The sequence below is a fragment of the Falco cherrug genome, chromosome 10 (genome assembly GCF_023634085.1).
Source record: "Falco cherrug isolate bFalChe1 chromosome 10, bFalChe1.pri, whole genome shotgun sequence".
Taxonomy (NCBI): Eukaryota; Metazoa; Chordata; class Aves; order Falconiformes; family Falconidae; genus Falco; species Falco cherrug.
Window position 1 is genome coordinate 11287516 of NC_073706.1, and position 22114 is coordinate 11309629.

Below are 22114 nucleotides of genomic sequence, written 5' to 3' on the forward strand. Positions count from 1 at the left end.
GGTGATCTGGCGGGCCGACCAAGATGGCGTCGCGTCCGCGGAGCCTGAGGAGGAAGGTTTACTGGTAACCACGGCGTAGGGGAGGCGGGGGGCTGTCCCCGCAGGCCTCGGGTGAACGCGTGCCTCGGGAAGGGCTATGATCGTACTGGGCTGCGTCTCAGGCGCTCGTTAAAGCCGCAGTCTGCCCGGCCATGGCTCTGAGGGAGCTGAAAGTTTGCCTTCTGGGGGTAAGTTCTCTGCGGCCGGCTCTCCACGGGGCCCCAGCGCGGGCTGGGGGCGGCGGGAGGAAGGGAGGGAGACCACTGAGGGGCTGGCTTGAAAAGCTTTCGCTGGTGGCGGAGAGCTTCGGCGTGAGCCCCAGAGGGGCTGCAAACTCGGGGGTCTTCTCCCCGGAGAAGGGTGGGCCTCGCCCCGCGAGAGCTGCTAGCGCGCCCGGCTGCCTGGCCGCGTCCTCCTGAGGAGAGCGGGCGGCCTGAGGGGCCTTCCCCTCCGCGGCGGGGAGGCGTTCGCTGAGGGAAATTAGCCCTCCTTCTTCTCCCATGTTTTCCTTTAAAAAAAGAAAGGAGAGGAAGCATGAACGTCCAACGTATGCATCCCTCTTCCTTGCAAGCTGGTTGGGGCTTGGAGTTCACAAAATAAATAAATAAATAAAAGCACCTGGAATCAAACTCGTGGGAGAGAGGGAGGGGCCTGAACTTTTTTTTTTTTGATGCAACATATGTGGGATTTGAAAGTGCCCTAAATGTCACAGGTGGTGGAAGGAGAAGATACCAAGCAACCTGATGTCGAAATTTAAAAAAATGAAGGCTTGTAAAGCTGTGTCTTGGCACGGTTTGGTCGGAGGGCCTCACTGGATAACCTTGGGTTGAACAGGTGGAGACAACTCCTGTTACTACGACTACAACAATTTAGATATTACAACAATTTTCTAAATCCTGTGTTGTACAGAGTACAACTGGCAGAATTGTGTTCTGCTTCTAAGTGCCCACATTGCCCTTCAGAGGGAATAATTACGTGTTTCTATGCTCTTTGTGTGATGAAGGTATTTCTGTCACATAAGGAGAGTAAGCATCCAGGAAAACTGGTCCTTGAACTCCCAGAACCAGGAACTGCATCGGTGTTTCTCTTAAAAAGACTTGCTCTGCTTATTGAGACTGCAAATGTTGTGAAATACAGAACTGAGATAATAATACACTTTTCTGTGAGAGGAAGACAGCTTGAAAAGATAAACACAAGCATATGTTCTGTACCCAGATTTACTACAATGTTCAGAAGGTTCAAGAAGATGTATGAATGGCATAAAACTTCATTTTCAATGAAGCAGTTCCTCAGGTTGTGTTTTTGCCCTTAAAATTTTAAGGACTGTAAAGCAAAAAATTTGTCTTCACCTGTCTTAATTAAATAACCATTTAAAATGGCCAGCTGCTGTGGAAAACAGAACTGCTAATAGCTTATTGAGTTATTTCACTCCTAAATATGCGTTCTATATTTTATTTTTTTTTTAAACTATGGAGTTGGTGCGAATACAAATATGACATAATTTTTGTGTTACATTTCCTTTTTTACCATTTGTAGCTCTGTAGAGTTGCATTAGAAACATGTTTCAGGTGTGTCACAAGAAATTTCAAGTCTTTCATTAAGCAGGGTGGGACAGCATTAGTCAGAGGTTGAAATGCATGTGTCACGCTTGTATAATTTAATGTGCTTAATCGTCTTGCAAAGATGGAGTACCATACTCAGTTGCTGTATATTTTACTAAAAGTGGTAGATGGTCTTTCCTTGCTCCTGTACAAATGCAATTTCTGCATGGTTTTGGAAAAAAAGAAAATGTTTGTATAATTAATAATAAGCATGAATGCAGATTTTTATAGTCATTCATATAAACATCTTAAGCTACAGGTTTTTTAAACAAAATTGTTATCGGAAACCTTTTATTTTTTTATTAAATTAATATAATACCTGAAGTATTTATTTCAGTATCTAATTTCTGTAAAAATCTCTGAGGAACATATTATTCATGCACAGTGTATTGCAAAATTTGAGGACAAAAGAATCATCTGTTTATAGTAACTAATGTGTCTCTCAACTCTTTCTGTTCTTCTTTCAGGACACTGGTGTAGGCAAATCAAGCATCGTGTGGAGATTTGTAGAAGATAGCTTTGATCCCAATATCAACCCAACAATAGGGTAAGAAACTAAAGTAAAGGTGACTTATTCAAGAATAAAACCAAATTACATGAATATATATTTGTACCTCCTGAATAGATCACTTGAGGTTTCTCCATGTGCGGCAGCTAAATTTGGTAATAAACACAACTGCAGCCTTAATTAGCTTGTGAGTTACTTTAGGGAATATAGGAGTGCACTCCTGTAGTTTGCATTTTTTTTGTGTAAGATCTGGTCCTATTTTGTATATTGTTAATCTAAGCTAACAACATCCTGGTAGGAGTCTTGGGTTATTAATAAATTGCACTGTAGATGCTTCTGTTAAAATAACAACATTTTTTTCTCATGCACTACTCTTAAATTTCCAAGTTGTTATGCAACTACATGATTTTTCTTTTAAGAGTCAAGTACAATAACAAGTCTCCTAGATTTTTGAGTGTAGTTAACATACTAATTCAGCTTGTAGCTCCCTTCATTAATTAGTTCTAACGTTATACATCTATATGCAATACACACACAAGTAGCTGATGAAATTGTTAATGCAATTGGTCTCACAGGTAAGGATATTGGAAAATTGAGCCTCAGAGTAGCAATGTTACCAAGCTCAAATCTTCAAATGGATAAAAGGGCAAGCATCAGGAATTCTTGGAGTGGTTGGATCTTTTTATTTCTTTTTCTGTCTTTTTTGTTTTGCAAGTGTCTTATGGGTTGCTTTGCTCAGAAACAATTCTTTACTTACAGGACATGACTTCACTTGGTGCTGAGAAGTGTGAGTGGGGGTGTCAGTGCAACTTCCTGTCTCAGGTGTCATACCGGGCTCTACTACAGCTTTGACCAAAAGAGATCCTGCTGATAAAGATCAGCTGTGACTCATCCTGTCCTAAAAAATGTGGTTTCCATGATATGTCTCTTCCCCCCTTCTTTTTTTCAGAGTACATACTGGTACTGAAGTATAAGATATGCTGTCAGAAGTAGGCTTTTGTTTAAATTTCCCTGTAAACAAAAGTAGCCTTTGGAAAGAACTTCATCAAATCTTGTCTTCCTTCCAAAAGTTAGTTTCTCTTATCTGGTAGTCTTCTGACTGTGCAGTGTGTGGGTTGATTTCTTTTTTTTCTTTTTACTCCTCCCTCCAACATAGCATCTATCTGAAGGCAGAAACCCAAAGAGATCACATGCATGTCTTCCCAGAGGAATGTCTGTCACAGATACTATATAGTCAGGTGCTGTTAGGAGATGCTAGCCATTCTGGTAGTGAGGCTAATGTGTAGAATAAAATTTGTTTCATGGGCCTAATGACAGTACTGGGACACTTTACTGGTATACGAGTATACTTTCTTGAAGTGACAGCCTAAAAAAATCTATTTTTTCAGTCTTTAACAAAATCATTCATTAGTCTGAGGACCTGGTATCTTGGTAGTTTGCTATAGTAGTTTAAATGAATCAAAACTTCCCAAATGCAGGGATTGTATGAATCTCCAGTAAGATACAGTCCCACAATTTTAAACAAACTCATTTTGAAACTTTTTCTACATCTTGTTTTTATTTCCTAATTGAGACTAGGAGGTGGGAAGAACAAAGCAAGGATTAGAGAGGAGTTTTGAGCATCTTACAAAACTAAAGATGAGAATGTTCATACGTTTACTCCTGGGTTTGAGTTAATGAGATACAATTTTGTTTCCTGTCCTGTTCCCATTCCTTTTAGCAATCTGAGCTATCATACTTTGTTGTCATGAATGTTCATCATTCAGGTTCAAATATGGGCAGATGTAGAAACCCTGTCTTGGAACTTCTGTCCTCAGGATGCTGAGGACACATTCTGCTTTGCCTGACCAGCACGTATCTCTAGGTACTGTAGAATATCTAGTCTTTCATCACAGTATCAAAAAGGAGTTATGAATGAGTATAAAACTATTTTCAGGTGCATCTTGTTCATACAGTTCTATTGCTTACTTGGCTGGGAAAAGCAGCTAGAAAATTTAGTAGGGATAATGCCTGTTTTCTTACTAGAAGATGTCGAACATAGCTCTAGTTTGGAGACTTTCGTTGACCCAACGTTTGTCTTTGAGCTCTTTGGTGAGTTTTGGGTTGGGGTTTTTTGTGGTTTTTTTTATGTAATGGACATTTTTCACAATGAAAGCTTCTTCAAATTCTTTGAAAGTAGAAGCATTTAACCTCCGTTGTCAGCTACCATCTGGGATGTTTAGTTGTGATGTGAAATAGAACAACACAGCTGTTCAGTTCAAGTTGACTTACAGGAATGTCTTGGTTTATAGAACCAAGTAAGATAATTTTCAGCGGGAATCTGTGATTTAGGAAATTGTTTCCATATCAGCCAGAGAATTCAGAATTGATGCTTAATTTGCAGCAGTGTTAAGGAAGTGGAAGTCTTTGTTGTGCTTTACAACAGAAACTCCTATCAGTTTATTTTCTGTTACTCATTGCTAAAATACATCATCTAGTTAACTGTGTTGAAATGCATTGCAGTTGGACTCTTTCTTTTTAGGGATGTTGCAACCTTATGTTTGGCTTCTTAAAAGTAATCAGCTTTGGAGATGGGCATACTATTTGGCAAATCGTCTGAGCTTAAAGAATGGGGAGAAGGTTACCTCCTAACAGTTCAAAGCATTGTGTGATTGCTCCCTTTCCTTCTTTAAAATGTAGATAGCTGGTTTTTGTCCTCCTATAATGTTGAAACGTGTCCAAAGACTCCAGTTATATTAACTACAGAAGTGTCATGGGCATTGTGAAAATCTATGCCTTGGTGGTACTTAAGATCCAAGATGAACTGAAGTTGAATCTTGGACTCAGGTATTTAATGTTGTTGATCATGCTGAAAGACTCTTGCTTTCTGATTCTGAATCTACAGCAAGCTTTAGTGTACTGTAAGAAGCTTCAATACAGGCCACCTCTAGGATCCTATCCTGAATCCTGTCCAAAACTGACAGTAGAACAAGTTTGGAAGTCTGTAGTATTTTCAACTGACAGGGACTAAGCATACAAAAGATATTCAAGATCATAACATACAATGTCATATGCTTAAAATAATGATGGCACCTATAGTTCCTCTTCTACAAGGATTTGAATTCACTGTGGGGCTTTTCTAGTAAAAAAATGTGCCTACACATAATAGATACAGCAAAAAACTCCCTCTTGCAGATTAGGTCTCTGGATTCCTGTTCCTTGTGGGAAGTACACTGATTCATGAAAGAAGATAAAATAAAGCACAAAAGTATTTTTGTAATGTTTTGCAATATTTTAGTGTGAAACATCTAAAGTTGGGGGCAGGGGAGGCAGCTGGAGCACAGGAAGAAAGTTTATCTTTTAGAAGTGCAAGAACGTCTGCAGACTGAAGTGTGTAATGACAGGTAGGATTTGGGAGCTGTACAGACAACAAACAAAAAGTTACTCATTGATTTCTGTGTCCTCTTAATACCTACCAATAGTGATAACAATCTCCCATATTTTATTCCCAAGTATGGGCTTTACAGCTTTTATCTGAATGTTAGTACAGGGATAGAAAAAGCTGATACAAAAGGAGAGGATTTGATCTCCTCCCTTCCGGAAGTTTCCAATATACACTTGAATGATTTGGTGTGATGATTCCCCCATTTAGGAAGAATGTTGTTAAAAAGGCTGACATTCCTGATTATTTTTGGTCATACATCCTTTTATTAAAAGCTTATCAACAATAAAAGCTTATAATTTGCATTAGTGTTACTTCTGTTTTGATAGTTGAATTTCATCCTCTAAAAGGAAATTTCATCCTCTGAGATCTTTTACCTTGTTAATTTCAGCCTTTATGCATGAAAATCTTCATTATTTCTCTGTGTGTGTGTAAAACGCTTTTATTGGAATGTAAACCATTTTAAAAGTTCTTAGTAGTAATGTTCTAAGAATGTATATTCTGAAAAGCATAAGCTGTAATGTTTTTCCAGAGCTTCATTTATGACCAAGACTGTACAGTATCAAAATGAGCTGCATAAATTCCTAATTTGGGATACAGCTGGACAGGAGCGGGTAAGTAGAATCAATATCTGTGGTGATAGTTTTGGCTAGAGTTCGTGCTGCTTTTCAACCATGCCCTTGAAAGTCACAGTGTGATCTGGTTTTACAAACATGTATTAGAATGTTTGTTTCTATGCAGGTTTCTATCAAGATATGGGTGCTGTAAATATGTTTTTATTATCATAGTTAAAGTACGAAGTTAAGGATGATTACCCAAGAAGAGGAGCTTATAAAACAAAAGACTGGGTTTAGATGCGTTGAAAGGGAGTGCCATTTCAAAAGAAAACAAGGTCGGGGAGGGGGAAGCCCCCAGCTGTCTCTAGTACTATTTCTACTTGAGTTTTAAATGTTCAACTGCAGTGTTTGCAGCCAGTGCAACTGGCAATGTGAGAATCAAAGTTAAATGAATAATCGTATTTCATAGTACAAGTAAGGCCCTGATTATGGAAAAATAGACAACGGCTAATACATTCTGTTAGCTTCAGTGTTACGATTATTAATGTGAGTAGGATGTGGGTTTAGGCTTTCAAAAGCAGCATTTCAAGCAGTGTTATCGGTGTTAACTGATCTTTAATTATTTTGTAAAGTTTTACTTCTCAAATCTGATAGTGTTAGCCATGTCAAGAAATCTTTGAAATCTAAATTTTAATTTGGTAGTCTGGGGTTTTGTTCTCTGTAGCATGCATGGCTCTGAGGGGAGGTAACAAAAGCTTTCAAGATAATGATGAGTAAAATGAAATCACAATTTGCATGATTTTTACTTAAAATTTAAAAGGAAAGCTTTGCTAGTTAACTTGCTTGTTTATGGATTGCTAGTAACAGTTGTAGAAATTACAGCAGCTGTATTAACAGTGCTTATTCTTGCAGTTTCTTGACTGTTAACTACTGGTAGCTGTCAGTTATTCATGATGAGTTTATTTAGGATGTGAGTTAACTGTAACAAAGGTAGACACCAGAGCTGTCCCCAGTAAGGGTCAGATTGATCAGGTTGGTTTATTACTTCAGGATAATGACTGGCAAAGGCAACTGTACTATTTGTCAGGATTGGCTCGAGAAACAAAGAGCCCAAGCAAAAAAAAACAATCCCCCAACCCCCCCCAAAAAACCCACCAATCAACAAAACCAAAGAACAAAACAAAAAAAAAATACTAAACAAAAAATTCCCAAACCTTTGAAAAGGCTCAGTCATCCCTGTTGAGGGTCACTTGACCTTTTGGACTCCTGGTGGAACTGACTTGCTAGCTTTTCAGCTTGAGAACAGCCTTGATGGCTAGAAGGTAACTTGAGTATTTGTATTGCATTTCAGTGCTCTAGATTTTGAGTGACAATTTATTTCCTTCCAGCAGCAACATATAAAGCAATCTTACATTGTCAGGGATGTGTCCCAGTGATATGTCAAATAGAATCCATGTTATCGGAAATATCAGAGTCCTTCCATTACTAGCAGTCAGTCAGCATTTGCTGTAAATAGTGTCTTAAGTGAACATCCTAGTCTATTCTGAAAAGTTAATGCTGGAATATGAGTCTTCTAAGAGGTAGAGTATGAATTTTAAGAGATTGGTACTCTTAAATGGAAAGCTTTATAAACATACATGCTGCAATTTGGCAGGAAATGTCCATTACATGTTAGCGTTCCGTGCTCTTCACTTCAGCTGTGTTTGCAAGCAATGGCAGAACACTGTAATTTGGATTCAGAACACTATACAATCTGAGGAAGCATCTCTGTGCACGACTAGCATGTTCCTTGTCGTCCTGTTTTTGGATTTTGAGGAATACCTCTTTAATTTTCTTCCATAAAGTTACGTGGTATCTTTATTGAAATTGAAAAAGGAAAAATGTCTTACCTGGGCTCTGATCCAGGAGCTGTGATATCTGTGAAGCTTATGTTCCACACCTGAGAGAAGTCACTGTGAGGCTCCAACATATCCAAGGAAACCAGTGAAATGGAAACAAGGCTATTTACTTTGAAATGATGCCAGTATCTTCATAGATTTCTTTTTTTCCTCCAAAGCAGAACACCACTGTCACTTACTGCTAGTCATAAATGGTCTGCATACCTACCTGCCTTGCCCTGAAATCTGGCACAATTTTTTGGTCATGCAACTCATCTGACAATGAGTTATGAAAGGGATCCCCTCCATGGTGGGTGAACACCAAACAATGTCCACGTTTCAAATACCAAAAACATCCACACCATTCTTGGAACTAAAATGTCTCTGCTGAGCTATGAAGTGTAATGCACAGAATTCATAGTCCTGGCTTCTTGAGGAGCATTTGCTATTTTCCACCTCCAAAGCCCAGCAGTGAATAGTTCTGCACTACACTGGGCAATCCACTTGATCTAAATGGCTTCGGGGAGTGGCTGGCTAGTTTTGTTCTGAAAGTGGAACCCTGCACTAATTCATTTCACAACAGCTCATTTCCCTACACACACCCCCCACATCACACAACCCTCTTTCTTCTACACTGAGTAAAGTTGATAGGAGATTACTTATAGCAATTGGGATTTTGCCTTCTTAACAATTTTGAGTTTTTCTGGATAATTACATTATGTCATCTTAATTCTGCCAAAACACAAATTGGAGGCTGGAGGGCAAGCTGAAGTCTTTGAAAAAATAGCAAAAGGAAAATTCAGTGTTTCTGGTAACATCTGCTTTGTTACTGTATTTTATCTGCTGACTGCTCTTAGGTGGAAAAAAGTATCTAAGTGTTAGCAGGCAGGAAATGAGAGTAATACAAAATCAGCAAGTGAAAGTTGGTTTATTCCCAATGTAAATAGTCAAATAATCAAAAAGCCAGGTTGCAACCAGTCCAAGGGGTGGTTTACCAAATATGTTTCCCTTTACATTTTAGTACTTAGGAGGAAGAGAGGGATTATGTCCCATCATGAACTGAATGCCTGCCCATGTTTCCCTTTCCCACTATTAAATATTTTTATATTCTGACCTTTGTGTTCAAAATCCTGTTTTCAAAACAGAATTTGAGAGCCAAATGTAGATGGTCTGGAATTCTGCTTTATAGCAAGATTTTTATGATTTTATAATATTGCTCACAGTTGAACTGTACTAAGCAAAAGGAAGTTGGTGTTTTATTAGAACCAAATAAGCCTTTGAGAAAAACTTTATTCTAGTCATGATTTTCATGCTGACTAATAAGATGCACAAAAGCTTTAAATCACATATGCTGACATTGAAGCAGTACATACAGTTTACTCTGCGCTTTGACTGAGAGTTTTGGTTCCTAGATTAGTTGTCTCGTTGTTTTTAAATCAACAGAATGTCTCGCTTTTTAAGAATGCTTGACTGACTGACTGATATTTTTGATGCAACTTAATTGTGTACTGTCACTTTTTTCAGTCCTGGATTCATAACACTCTGCCCATGCAAAGGTACAGGTCTGGTTTATACTCTGGGTTATTAACCCACTATCAACCAAATATGCCTGCTGTCGATTTAATTCTGAAGATTAGAATAAAATTACTGTAGCCTTTTACTATCTAACGTGTTCCTTAAAGCTCTGTTTGCAACAGGTCGTGTAGTTGAGGGCTTTTGCAGTTTTTAGTTTTAAACATGCTTCTAACTTCTGAGGCAAAAAATGTAAGAGATATCCCTAAAACTGTTAGATTATGAAGAAACCAACATTTCTAGCTTTTAAGAGTGCCATGATGGATCCATGGGGCTAGAGGTTGACTGACACCAGCTTCTGAACGTTTCAGATCAGCAGTAGTATATGCTAGTTTTCTTGGAAGTATTTTTTTTGTCCAAAAGCTTGAGTGTCTTAGAGGAAGAAGTGAGTTCGGGTTGCAACTAGTTTTGGTGTTTAAACTTTAGCATATATCCTGTGGGTTTGTGTCTATGTATGATCTACAGTCTTTTAAATCAGAGATTTTAATCTAGTCAAAATGGGGTCAAGTTTGGCTTCTTGCTTTTTGCAGCAGGTATGTTGCTGATCCCTAAACTATTTATTGATTGGCCTTTGTAAAACAGTACTTTCATGGATGTTTATGTACTCTACTGCACAAGCCTGTCTGTAACTGAAAAGAACAAAGTTTTCTGGTAATGTGAATTTTAAAGCTAGTTTTCACTTTATTTGATAATAATAATACGGAAATTATGGAGCTCAGTGGAGGATCAGATTCATTATGTATGGTGTCTGTCTTTCAGTTTCGTGCTTTAGCCCCCATGTATTACAGAGGGTCAGCGGCAGCCATTATAGTGTATGACATCACAAAAGAGGTAAGAAATTTGATCTTGACCCAGAATTACAGTTTCTAGGGTGTTTTTTTTGTCACAGGCCAGTTCTGACTCTTAATTCCTTCTGTGTTTTTTCTTTTTCTTTTTTTTTTTTTTCTTCACCTTCAGGAAACTTTCTCAACATTAAAGAACTGGGTTAAAGAGCTTCGACAGCATGGACCTCCAAATATTGTTGTAGCTATTGCAGGAAATAAGTGTGATCTTAATGATGTAAGGTAAATAATCATTGGCAGGTTGGAGATTTTCACTTAAGCTCATAGTACTAAATATTTTAAGATTTCAGAGCAGGTGAAAGGTATAAAGCAATTTAAACTGTCTTGCACTAGCATTGTATTTTCACAAGTGGTCTGAGCTGTTTCGACTGTCAGAAGATTTGGGAGTCTGCCCTTGGACAGTCTTGCCCACTTCCTCCCCTGTGCTGGTGTGAGTATGTGCGTGATTGGGCAGTATATCAGACTGTAAAATGGATTCAGATTAAAACTAACCATTTAGAAAAAGGAAAACTGATCCAAGTGTATTTATTTTTCTCACACCATGGACACTTGCTGGCATAACAAAGGGGAGATAGCCGGTTTGGGAATGAGCAGTTTACAGGGAGACAGGATTACCTTTTCTGGTGGCAGTGCTAAGTTACACAAGCCCAAACTGCCTGTGAAACTACAGTGTAATACAAGATGTTTACCTCACTTTATAAGAAGTATTCCTGTCAGTCTGTAGCACCTCATTTTGGTAGGAAAAACAAGAAGACTGTTGGAAAGCATTGTGTAGGTTTTTCTGACTTGCTTTTTCAGGTGCCTTCATTCCCTGCTTAAATATTGGGGTAGAATTGGCTGTGGCTGAAATAGTTGCAGGGAGCAGGGAAAATTCCTGAGAAACTTTATGAACATAAGGCAAGTACTAAAAACAAAAGAAGCACTTTTTGATTGATGTCCTGGTTAAACCAAAATTCAGAAAGGTGTGTGCAAACTTCTTGGTTTTTGATTTCATTGGAAAAGGCACCACAGCTGGTGTCTTAAAGGATGGTTATGTATTTAAAGGACCACTACAAAGTTGGCTCTTAGTATAGTTGTAAAAATTTTTAATATATAGCAGTTATCTAGTGAGCTCTAATAACTTGTTAGAAGTAGCACATCTCTTGAAGGAAATACGGCATAAAGTTACAAAGTTACGGCATAGAGGACAAATATAAAGTATGCAGTACTAAGTTTCAATGCTTGTTTCTTGGTGCTTAGGTGGTATCATAAATTATGTAAACATTACTGTTCAAGCTAATGAGCAAAATTCCTTGTACTTTATAGTCAGAGGCAATATTTGAGTCACTGATCAAAGTCTGTGCTTTTGATATCCTAAAGTCTCTTGTTACTGCAAGTAGCCTATGTTTTTTAGAAATTGTATGTAAATTGATACAAGTATAGTCCGGTCCTCTCTCCACCTATGATGTTTGGATTTTTCATGTTGTTTAAGGAAACAAACTTAATTATCAACTTAACTACTTAGGGATGCAGAGTAACTTTTTCACTTCTCAGCTCTGTTGTGTGCTCAGTCTAAATATGTTCCTGTTTATAGCTATGTCGCCATGCTTCATGTAATGTATAAGGTATACTAATGATCTGTGCAGCGTTGTGAGATACTTGGCTTTGTAAACAGCTGGATTAGTGCAACTAATGCTTTAGGATCTTCTCAGTACATCTAAAACTGCTGTGTGTGTGAAGAATAAAGCACCCTATAATGATTGACTGCAGACCTACGCTTAGAGCACTCAAGAAACAAACCCCACACTAATGTTGTCAGATAGATTAAAGCCTTGTTTAGTTTAATTGTGCTTCAGTGATGCTCATACTTCAAGGCAGGGAGGCAGCATAGAGTAAAGAATGAGCATCAGTCTCAGGATGAGGGAGCACTGTGATGCCAAAAAGTAAAATAAAAATACTCATTTAATAAGACACTTAAAAGCTTAACCTATCCCTTAAGACTTTGAATAATAGGATATTTTTGCATTCACAGTTTTTTCTTTGCTTTGTTTTTCCAGAGAAGTCATGGAAAAAGATGCTAAAGACTATGCAGATTCCATTCATGCAATATTTGTAGAGACAAGTGCGAAAAATGCAATAAACATTAATGAACTCTTTATAGAAATTAGTAAGTATTTAAACAGTTACTGTGCTTCCTTCTGAAAGAAGTTCAAGTAGAGATTTGATTACTGTATTTTTTTTGTGCTATTAAGGTGAGACTATACTGACTTGAATTTGTTATAAATGGACATGAATACAAACTGCAAAACAAGCTATATAAAATTTTAGTCATCTAATGACCTCTTAATATTCCTTCTAGAGATTTTAAGCTTACTGTGATGCTGTTGGATAAATAGCAAGCAAATGACTCATTTCAGAAGTCGGTGTCATCTTACTGTATTTGTTATTGAGTGTTGCAGTTGGTACTTCCAAGGTTATGGAAGGGGAAGGAAATGGCATGAGGAAGATCCAAACGTTATACAGCTGAGAAAAAGAATGAAGTCTAAAACAGTCTATTTCCAAAAATACAACAAATCATAAATGCAAGATTGCTGCATGGGAAACAGCAACTATTGTGTGTAGATTTTTTTTTCCACAAGTATTTTTGTGATACCCTGGGTGTTTGCTTTTTTTTAATTAAATTGCAAATCTTTTCTGTCTCATTCGTGGCAGGAATGAAAATGACAATTTTTTCTGTGAATGAAAAGCAGACAGTATTCCAAAGTGAATTCCGTGCAGTATTATTTACAGGATATGTTCAGGCAGCAGCACCAATGTGCAGGTTATGTCAGCCTCTTTGTGAAAAGGGGACAAACGGCAATCCATTCCTCTTGTGTGTATGTGCACTGCGCTTGAGCTTTGGAAAGCTACAGAAATGTTAGACTTGAGAAAAAGATATTCAGCTGCTTATAAGGACCCTATATTGAAGCTGATGTTAGATGTGCTGTAGATCAGCTTCCTGATTTACTGACTTAATAGTTGCCCTCTGAAGTTGATCTTGAATAAGCTGTGGGGGGACAAAAATCATAAATCCTCCTCAGAAAAGAATACCTGACTAGGAATAGTCAATTTAAAAGCCTGATTAGATGACTAAAGCAGCTATCTTTACAAGCACTTATGTGCTAAGCCTGATGCAGGTGATCTGCTGTGGAAATAAAGGTCAAGATGGTAGTTCTTGGTGAAGATATTCCAGATGGCATTCTGCAGAGTATATTCTCTGGGTGCTTTTATAGTTTAGTTCTCCAAGTCTAGATTAGCCTGAAGCGTAAATGCTGCAAAATTAGCTTAAAACTGCCTCTAGTTGTCTTTTGTGTAACCATACCTCTTACAGACATGGTATAGACCAGGGGTCCTCATACTAGGGCCTGCGGGCCAGATACGGCCCCCAGGGTCCTCAGTCTGGCCCCTGGTATTTACAGAACCCCCGCCCCCGCGCCCCCTTGCCGGGGGTTGGGGGGGGAAACCAAGCAGCCACAGATGGCTGCCTGCCACTTCATCTGCGCACCAGCCCCCTGTTTAAAAAGTTTGAGGACCCCTGGTATAGACTGTTAACTGCTGTTCGTCTGTTATGCGGGGGTGTCATCACTAATGACGTATAACCAATTGAAGATGCAGTTTTGTATACAAAGCATACACTGAATGCTTAGAATTAGTTTCAAGTATAATGTTTACCATATTTTTTTTTCTGCCCTCTTGCAGGTCGCAGAATTCCGTCAACTGACACCAACCCCCTGTCTAGTGGTAAGGGCTTCAAACTTAGAAGACAGCCATCGGTGACAAAGCGCAGCTGCTGTTGACTGATCCCTTAGCAAATCAAACTTGTTTATACAGTAGGTGGTCTTGGAAGTTAATAGTTCACGTTGGGTTTATATTATCAGTCTTAGATCTTTATCTGCCGGTGTTCATACAGCCAAGGTCCCACAAAAATGGACTGGTTCATCTGACATCTGTACACTCGCAGAAGAGACTGCAATTGTAATGTCAGCCTGTTTACTTAGAAAAAGTGTAGTATCTCTTGCATTCAAAGGGAATCCATCATCACTTTTTTGGCCTTGCTTGACAGGAAGGTGACTATATGGATGGTAGAACTGAAATGTTTAATAGTTTTGTAATCAAGATTTTTGGGGTTTTTTTTTGTAAAAAAGGGAAATGAGCACTTTGTGGGACTTAAGGGTGGGAGGAGTCTGGAAGTGAGATGTCATTTCTTCCTTTTCTTCAGTGAGCCTTATTTTAAATTTCATTGTAGCTAATCCAAAGTATGATAGGACAGTTGATGTGAGGTGGCTACAGAATAAGCAACTGAAGACAAATAATAGGCAAATCAGTCCATCCAGTCCCCAAATCCCATTTGCACTTTTTATTTAAAGATGATATGCGCTGGGGGTGGGGACACAAGCAACAGATTTTAAATCACAGACAATCTTTTTTTCATGCTGACTTTAATCACTTTAAGGCAAACTGATATGCTTATAGGCATCTTTTTGTTCCTACAAGTATTTTAATACTGAGATGTTGGTTGAAGAAAACTTAGTTGTAGTTCTAAGTGGTTACTGACTAGAAACAGTTGCTGTAAACAGGTGATGCCAGTGGTTCTGATAAGACCTAAAAGTTTTTGGGGAAAGCTTTTAATTGCTTGGCATATGTAAAGTGTTCATATTATATTTATGAGAGCAGTGTTTAAAGTACTATAAATTATGTAAAAACAGTAAAAAATAATGCAATCTTATACACTCCTTCCGTTCCACACCTGTGGATAAACTTGGGGGGAATCTCCATCAGGTTGTGGGGTTTTTTTCCTGTATTGTAGGTACTGTCACTGTGAGTTCATCCAGAGGCAGGCTGCAATTCTTTCTTTTTCAATAACATTTGCAAGGGCCAATAGAGAATGCTGTTGGTGCAGCATGAGGACTGTCTGTTAAACAAGTTTTCATCTGTGGTCCACCAGGTCTTTCCTGTCTTGGGCACAAAAATACAAATAGGAAGTAACCTTAAGACATGGTAATGTAGATCATTACCTCTTGGTTCCTGGGCTTTTTCATCTCTGAGGGTTTTTAGCAGATCAGTGTTTAGCTTATTCTGTATTGCGTTTAGTACGCTTTCAATTAAACTATAGGTTGACCATACCCATTTGTGCTATCTTATTTATTTTTACTTTTTGTTTCCTACCAGCACTAGTGAGAGACTTTATACTTTTGAAGAAAAAGAGCTTAATAGACTTCAGTATATATTAAAATGTTGTTCAGCTTTAGTATCAAAATGAGGTCACATTGATGATGCTTATTCTTTCTTTGTAATGTGGTTTTCTATCATCTCAAGTATTTTCTCTGAAGGAAAGGTAGAAAAGTTTGTAAGAAATGAAAGGACAGATTAGGTTGTATTAGTGAAAATTGTTGTAGAGCTATTCTGGAGCAAAACAGGTGAACTGTAACAGTGAGATTTTGGATGGGTCAGTATGTGTTAATGAAATTTGGTGACTACATTTTTATCACACCTTTTACTTACCCTGCATTGTCAGTTATGCCGCCTTTCCTGCAGTTGTACAGGCAACGTGCTTCTAAAGAGCCCAAGTAGTACATCATCAAATGAAGGCTTTTTGAAGCCCCTTTGAAACATTGGTCCTTAAGAAGGCATCTAATAGTATAGACAGATTTGTGTTTGGTGTTCAGCCTGATGTATAATATATTTTTTTATCTATCACTCAAAGCAAATAACTTATGAACAGAAAACTTACTCACTCCTCCAAAATGCTTAATGGAAATACAGCCAATAAAGAAAGAACAGAGTAAACTTGCTCTTGGGCATATTTTTAATTTAAAAAAATGCAGGTTGGCAATTAAATATAGAACTTTCACAGTGGCAATCATGGAAATCCCTAATTTCTTTGAAATAGCGCAATTCTTACTCCTGCCAAATTTTTAAAAAAATAAATTGTGTGGTTATCTAATTCAACTGATTTTTAAAGCATTTTGTGTTCATAGTGCTTCAGAAGTCTATTCTATACTAAGATACTGGGCACTGTAGTATCTTAACTGTGATACAGAAACTACTGCTTTTATTAAAGTTGGTTAGTAATAAATCTGGAAATTCTTCAACTGAGAAAGATCATAGTAGGAGAAGGAAAGTCTCAGATATCGGGAATATCTTTCATGTAGATTAGTAGGAAAAAGGAATGTCAGACTTTCTAAATTATTGTTATTGCCTGTTAGCATGTGGTGAAAATGGAGTTTAAATCTGTTTTTCAGTGAGATAATAAAAATGGTTTAATAGTATTTATCCAACATTCATTGAAAAGAAAACATTGGACTCCAGGCAAGGCTGAGAGCTAGGATAGTATTGAGGTAGTTGTAGTTCTCTTCAGGCAGGGGAGAGATACATTTATCCTAGCAAATCTTTATGAATGGCTTTCTGATCTTTCTTCACTTATTTGCTATACACCAAAATTAGACTTTAAAAACAAACAAAAAAAACCCCACACCAAAACTTTATAAAGAAGCAGCAACAATCTGGCCCTTCTCAAATGTAGCTGAGTCTTAGTGCCTCAAACTCCTTATGGTTTGTTAACCAGTCTGAGTGGAATGCCAGCATGCTTCATGTCCTTTTTTTTCAGTTCTGGTCTTGAATTACTGCAGTTAATGAAAACATGGAAATAGCCAGTGTTTCAGATTGTCCAAGCTGCAAACACTGAAGTGAGGCTGCTTTTTAACCTGTGCCTATTTAAAATAACAGACTGTTGATGGCAAGTTCTTTTGAGCCAAGATAACTGTTTATTGATCACTTGGCCCTAGCTGAAAGCTCGAATGCAATCTTCCCTGGATGAGATGCACATGTTCATTGTTTGACTTTTGTTGGAGAAAAATTGTTTCTTCTGTATTAATTTGTTAGGCCATCTGCTTTCATCTTGCACTAGGCTTGCTGGAATTGGTTATTTTTTGTTCTAACATAGCTTCTCTATTTGGAGATGCATTGGCCTTTGTTTGGAGTGCTGATTATCACCATTCCAGCTAAATTTTTAATAACTTTTCTGTTAAGAAATTGTTGGAAAAGCTGAGGACTGAAGTTTCATTCCACTAATGCTTTTCTGTTAAATGAATAGAGCTCGTCATAGAGACCAGGCTTTCAGATACTCTTGGAGGGAATTAATTGTTGCACAACAAGTTTGGAAGGGTAAAGTATCATGTACATAAAAATATAACAAGGCGCATATCGCATTCATTGATCCCGAACATTTTTTAACTGGCAAAATACAACTACTTTAACTTCTAAATGCCACCAGTTCTTTCCCATGAAAGTTACAGATTTGTAGAAAAATGACATTTGATAAATGCTTAGTTCTTAAGCTTTGGAGCAACTTAAATGTGCTCCCTGAGTTTTGGAGGATGTCTTCATCTGATCCTCTAAATTACAGCAGTCTCTTAGCTGACTTGCCAGCCTCTTAATCTGTGCTCTAGGTAGTTTTGTAGTATATTTTATATACATGCTGAAAACTGGTGTACTAAATGCCTAAGTAGGTGAAATCTGGAAGCTTGTTTCATAACAGAAGCATCTAGTGGTCAAACTACTGAAAATTGTTATAGGTGCTTTGAAAAATTCTAAGATAATTCTAACAACTTTTGCCATTGCCAGGAAGGTAAAGACTTTGTTTACATTATTAGATCCATGTTGAAACAAGCCAAATCATTGCACTTCAAATCCCTACTGACGTGAGTGAGACCCTTTCTTTAAGTGTTACAGGATCAGACAGTTAATAGTTTAGAGGGGCATTTGTTGGTGTACACAATACCAATTTAATGCTACCAGCCTGCTAAAGAGAGATTATTTACATGCTTGGGAGGAGAGTAAGAAGAGAGCAGACTGCCTGCTTATTGATTTGGAAGTCTAATCCTTTAACCTGGTTGATAGATACGGCATTCATTGGGAGTTGTTTGCATTCATGGTAAAAGCTTCATTTTAGTGACAAAAAAAAAAATCAGGCTGAATATATTGAATGGTTTAAAAGCTGACCTCAATGAGATTTTTGTTAGACTGTTAATGCTAAATTATTCCTTAACATTACTGTTAATTTCCAGTATAACATATTGAGTATTAGTTGGAAAAGGAAGCTTTAGCAGTGATGTTTGAATGTGTTTCTTGTGAAACAGTCTTTAGTGTTTATTAAGGATGGTGTCTATTTGTAGTGTGCTATGTCAGCAATCTGCAAAGACTATCTTGGGAATTGATTTACAGGACAGAAGCTGTCTGAATGGTGTAGCTAGTCACCCTGTAGTAAACCTCACTTACAAGCAGCAATAGCTACATAAAGTAAAAAAAAAAAGTCATCTCAAATGTGAGGAGAACCTGAATAATTGAGACTTCAACTTCTACACTGCCTATTCATTTTCTAAAAAGCTTCGTATATTTCTCTTTAAACCTCTAAAAAGAGAGGCTGGTGTGATCATGGATAAGGGAGGACAAACTTTCTTTTTTAGGAGGAAGTTTTACAGTGACCTGAGACTTGTTTGTATGCCACAAGTCAGTTCTTTGAAGCAGGAGAATTGTGTGCATGGAATTAAGCTTCTAAAATCTGCACAAAATTCTCTAAAGAAAACTGTTAAAATCTTATGTTCAGATTACATTCCTAGTAATAGATCACAGCCCTAGTAATGGTAGGTGACAGAAGCTTTATTGAAGTAAAATGTTGGTGTGAATTACCAATCTAAGATAGAAATACAGGTTCTAGTATAAGAAAAGTCACGTCAGTTGTCCTTTTCAGAGTCATATGGTTCCAACTTGTCAAAAGAAGTATGCTTGAAACTACAACTTTGTTTCTCATGCAAGTATTCAGGTGCCAAAACATATTTCCCTAAAATTATTAGGCCTTCTGACACCAGTGGTTGTTTCTGAAAAATTCCTTCTGATATTTTGGAGGTCTTGGAAGTTTGAATGCAAATCTTTTCTTGGTCAGCTAGAATTAAAAATGCATGGCTTGGAAAAAATCAAACTTTATCCATAAAGTGACTCGGATAACAAATCTCTCAAGGGATATAAGACTATCCTGAAACCCAAGAATACTGATGGGCTTAGTCTCTGACATATCAAAATGATCCTAGGGTCAGCTTTTTCCTCCTTCCCCCACCCATTTCCCCCCCGCCCCAACCCTGAATTTTTAACATAGTGTTGTCAGGGTGTACATGCTATAAACAGCTCTTTAAAAATACTTAAAAAGTTCTAGTGGCTTAGAGTTATTCGGTGCTTCCTATTTTACATGGAAAATCAAGGCAGTAGGATGATCTGTCCCCCTAAAAATTGGGACAGCATTTGCTGAACTGCTCTCATTCTAGGATAAAGAATTCTTAGAAGAGACGATTTTGCTGTTCCCCTTACATCATCTTGCAAGCTGGGGTTCTTAGATTTTTACTTAAACACTAACAGTGAGTTTTATTCAAATATGTTTTCACATATGTATTATTGAACAAACCAACTGCTACTTCTTTTTTAAATGTTGAAGGATACAGACCACTCATTTTGTCATGCTCATCTGTGTGAGTGTGATACTCCATCCAGCTGTCGCACTTGGATATGCTGTAACTCTGACACCTAGATAGATTCACTGCTACTATCTTGTCTGGCTTTTACTCATGTTACACTATGTATTTCCTATTAAATCCATTATGTTTTTATGATAATTTGTTCTTTGTTTCCTTATGGGATTTAGCCAAGAATATGTGGTGTCTTTTTTTTCTCAAAGGTTCTGGAAGTGTCTGTCACAGTGGCAAATATTTGTAAACAAAATGGTAATTCATTGAGTACAGCCTTACAAAACTGTTACAAAAACGTAGCAGCTGAGACTTACACCACTACTTTATTATACCACAAAAGGAAGGCTAAAAGCACATTCACCTGGGGGAGCAAATTATTGTAAGGCTGTAGTAACACAATGTAAACGCTACTCTCTTTTAACTTCCTTTTTTTGTACTTTCTGTTTCTGAATATTTTGTATCCAACATTGAAATTGTGTCAGTGAATTGATTTAAGACACAGAAATGGATTCTGTAGGTGTAAGACACTTAAGACTTCCTGGCAATCTTACCCTCGTATCCCCCTCCTGCCAGTACAATGAAGAAAAAAAAGAAATCATTCTGAAGGTTTCTTCTAAACAAGAAACATTGCATTTGTGTAGTCAGGGCACGAAAGTAACCTGATATGCATATAGCCCTTGCAGTGTAATAAATGTTTGCCTGTAAAATTAAGCATGAAGGTTAACCTTTGTATCAGCAATTCTTGTCCCTCTTAAGAACGTTCTGCCTTTTTCATTATAGGATTGGGTTAACCTGTTACAAGGGTTGAGAGGTCTGTGCCTTCTTATTATAGTATCTCTTACTAAAACAAACTTAAGCCGCTCAAAGTTACAGAGCATTTGCAGCACTGTAAACTGCACAAATTTACAACCATTGCTTCACTGCATGAAATGTAGTCAGATTACTAGTGATGAAATATTGTAGTGATGAATTCCCAAGCTTATGAATGTTTTGAGATATTTTTTTTTTCATCTTCTCTTGGGCTGGTCCTGAGAGTGTGTACAGGTTGGTCTGTATTGTTGGTTTGTAGATGCTAATGAGGAAAACCAGGCTTTTGTTCTCTCCTTTTTGTTTGAATTGTTACACTCCCATATAGTGCATAGAATGCAAATAAAGAAATGTTGATTTGGCATAATGTAAACAGCCTTTTCAGCCTAAGCATTCATAATAAACTTTTATAGTGTAATAACATGCTAAATCACTACCAGTCTGATGTATTGTGGAAAAAAAAAGGTGTAAACATTTTATTAATAAAAAGCTTTGTTTATATATGTGCTGGTTTTGTTTATAAACACTTCCAAAATTCTCAACATCTTAAACAGTCTCTGTAGCAGTAGAATTATAGAAGGGGAATGTAAGCAATCCCATGGCAGAAATTAATCTAAGTGATGATTTGAATAGCTGTTTTCCAAAAAGTGCTGACTGCTAGTCATTCTGAAACTGAACCTTTTCCCTGGTTTATGTATACACAGACAAAGGCAGAAGACAAACTTGTACAAAGGCGGGATAGGGAAAAGCAGCAGAGAGAATGCAGCTTTTGTGCAATGCTTCCTTTCTTTGCAGCATGATGTCTGAGAAACTGCAGGCCACACACAGTCTTGTAAACCAGTGCAAGGCCTGACAAATTCTACCAGGGTGAGGTTATTGAATATATTGCTTTTACTTTAGACTGCATGAAATGTGAAATTCTTGACTGCTTAGGCCAATTTCCTGTCAATCAAAACTGTAAAGTGCTTTTAATATCTGTATAGTGTTGTGGAGGCCTGTCGTGCTGGGAAGGGAACCTTTCTTATTTGTTAATACAGCCAGCTGATTGGTAGCTTGCATTTCTTTACACCACTGCTTTGGTGTTGTGTAGAGTGCGAAAACATGGAGTTGGCTACTGTTACCTGACTTGTCTTATCTGATGCTTAAAAGATGTAGTTTTCTTGTTTCAATGTGTGGAGCAAGACTAACGTGTTCAGTTAATGGCAGCCTTCGAAAGCATCAATAAAAAAAGTCCTGTCTGACACTATTTCACCTGACAGTGTTGGATACAGGTTTCTACTAAGCAACTGGTTGTAGTTCATGTGCAGGGAATGGATACTGTCGTCTTTTTAAGAGACCTGGAGTAACTGAAATTTAT

At 37.6% G+C, this 22114-nt stretch overlaps 1 protein-coding gene across 1 annotated transcript; it reads left to right on the forward strand.

Moving 5' to 3' along the window:
• Positions 1–28: 28 nt before the first annotated feature.
• On the forward strand, positions 29–21258 carry RAB22A (RAB22A, member RAS oncogene family). The gene is made up of 7 exons (XM_005444902.4): positions 29–227; positions 2108–2187; positions 6102–6183; positions 10335–10406; positions 10533–10639; positions 12454–12563; positions 14135–21258. Exons 1-7 carry the CDS (start codon positions 192–194, stop codon positions 14230–14232), a joined length of 585 nt encoding a protein of 194 aa, XP_005444959.1. The 5' UTR covers positions 29–191; the 3' UTR covers positions 14233–21258.
• Positions 21259–22114: the final 856 nt, after the last annotated feature.

Bases quoted from the DNA above. Each gene is read 5' to 3' on its own strand.
- RAB22A (XM_005444902.4), top strand. From the start codon at position 192: ATGGCTCTGAGGGAGCTGAAAGTTTGCCTTCTGGGG. The intron at 10,407-10,532 runs GTAAGAAATTTG...CTTCACCTTCAG, and splicing joins TGTATGACATCACAAAAGAG to GAAACTTTCTCAACATTAAA. The intron at 12,564-14,134 runs GTAAGTATTTAA...GCCCTCTTGCAG, and splicing joins TGAACTCTTTATAGAAATTA to GTCGCAGAATTCCGTCAACT.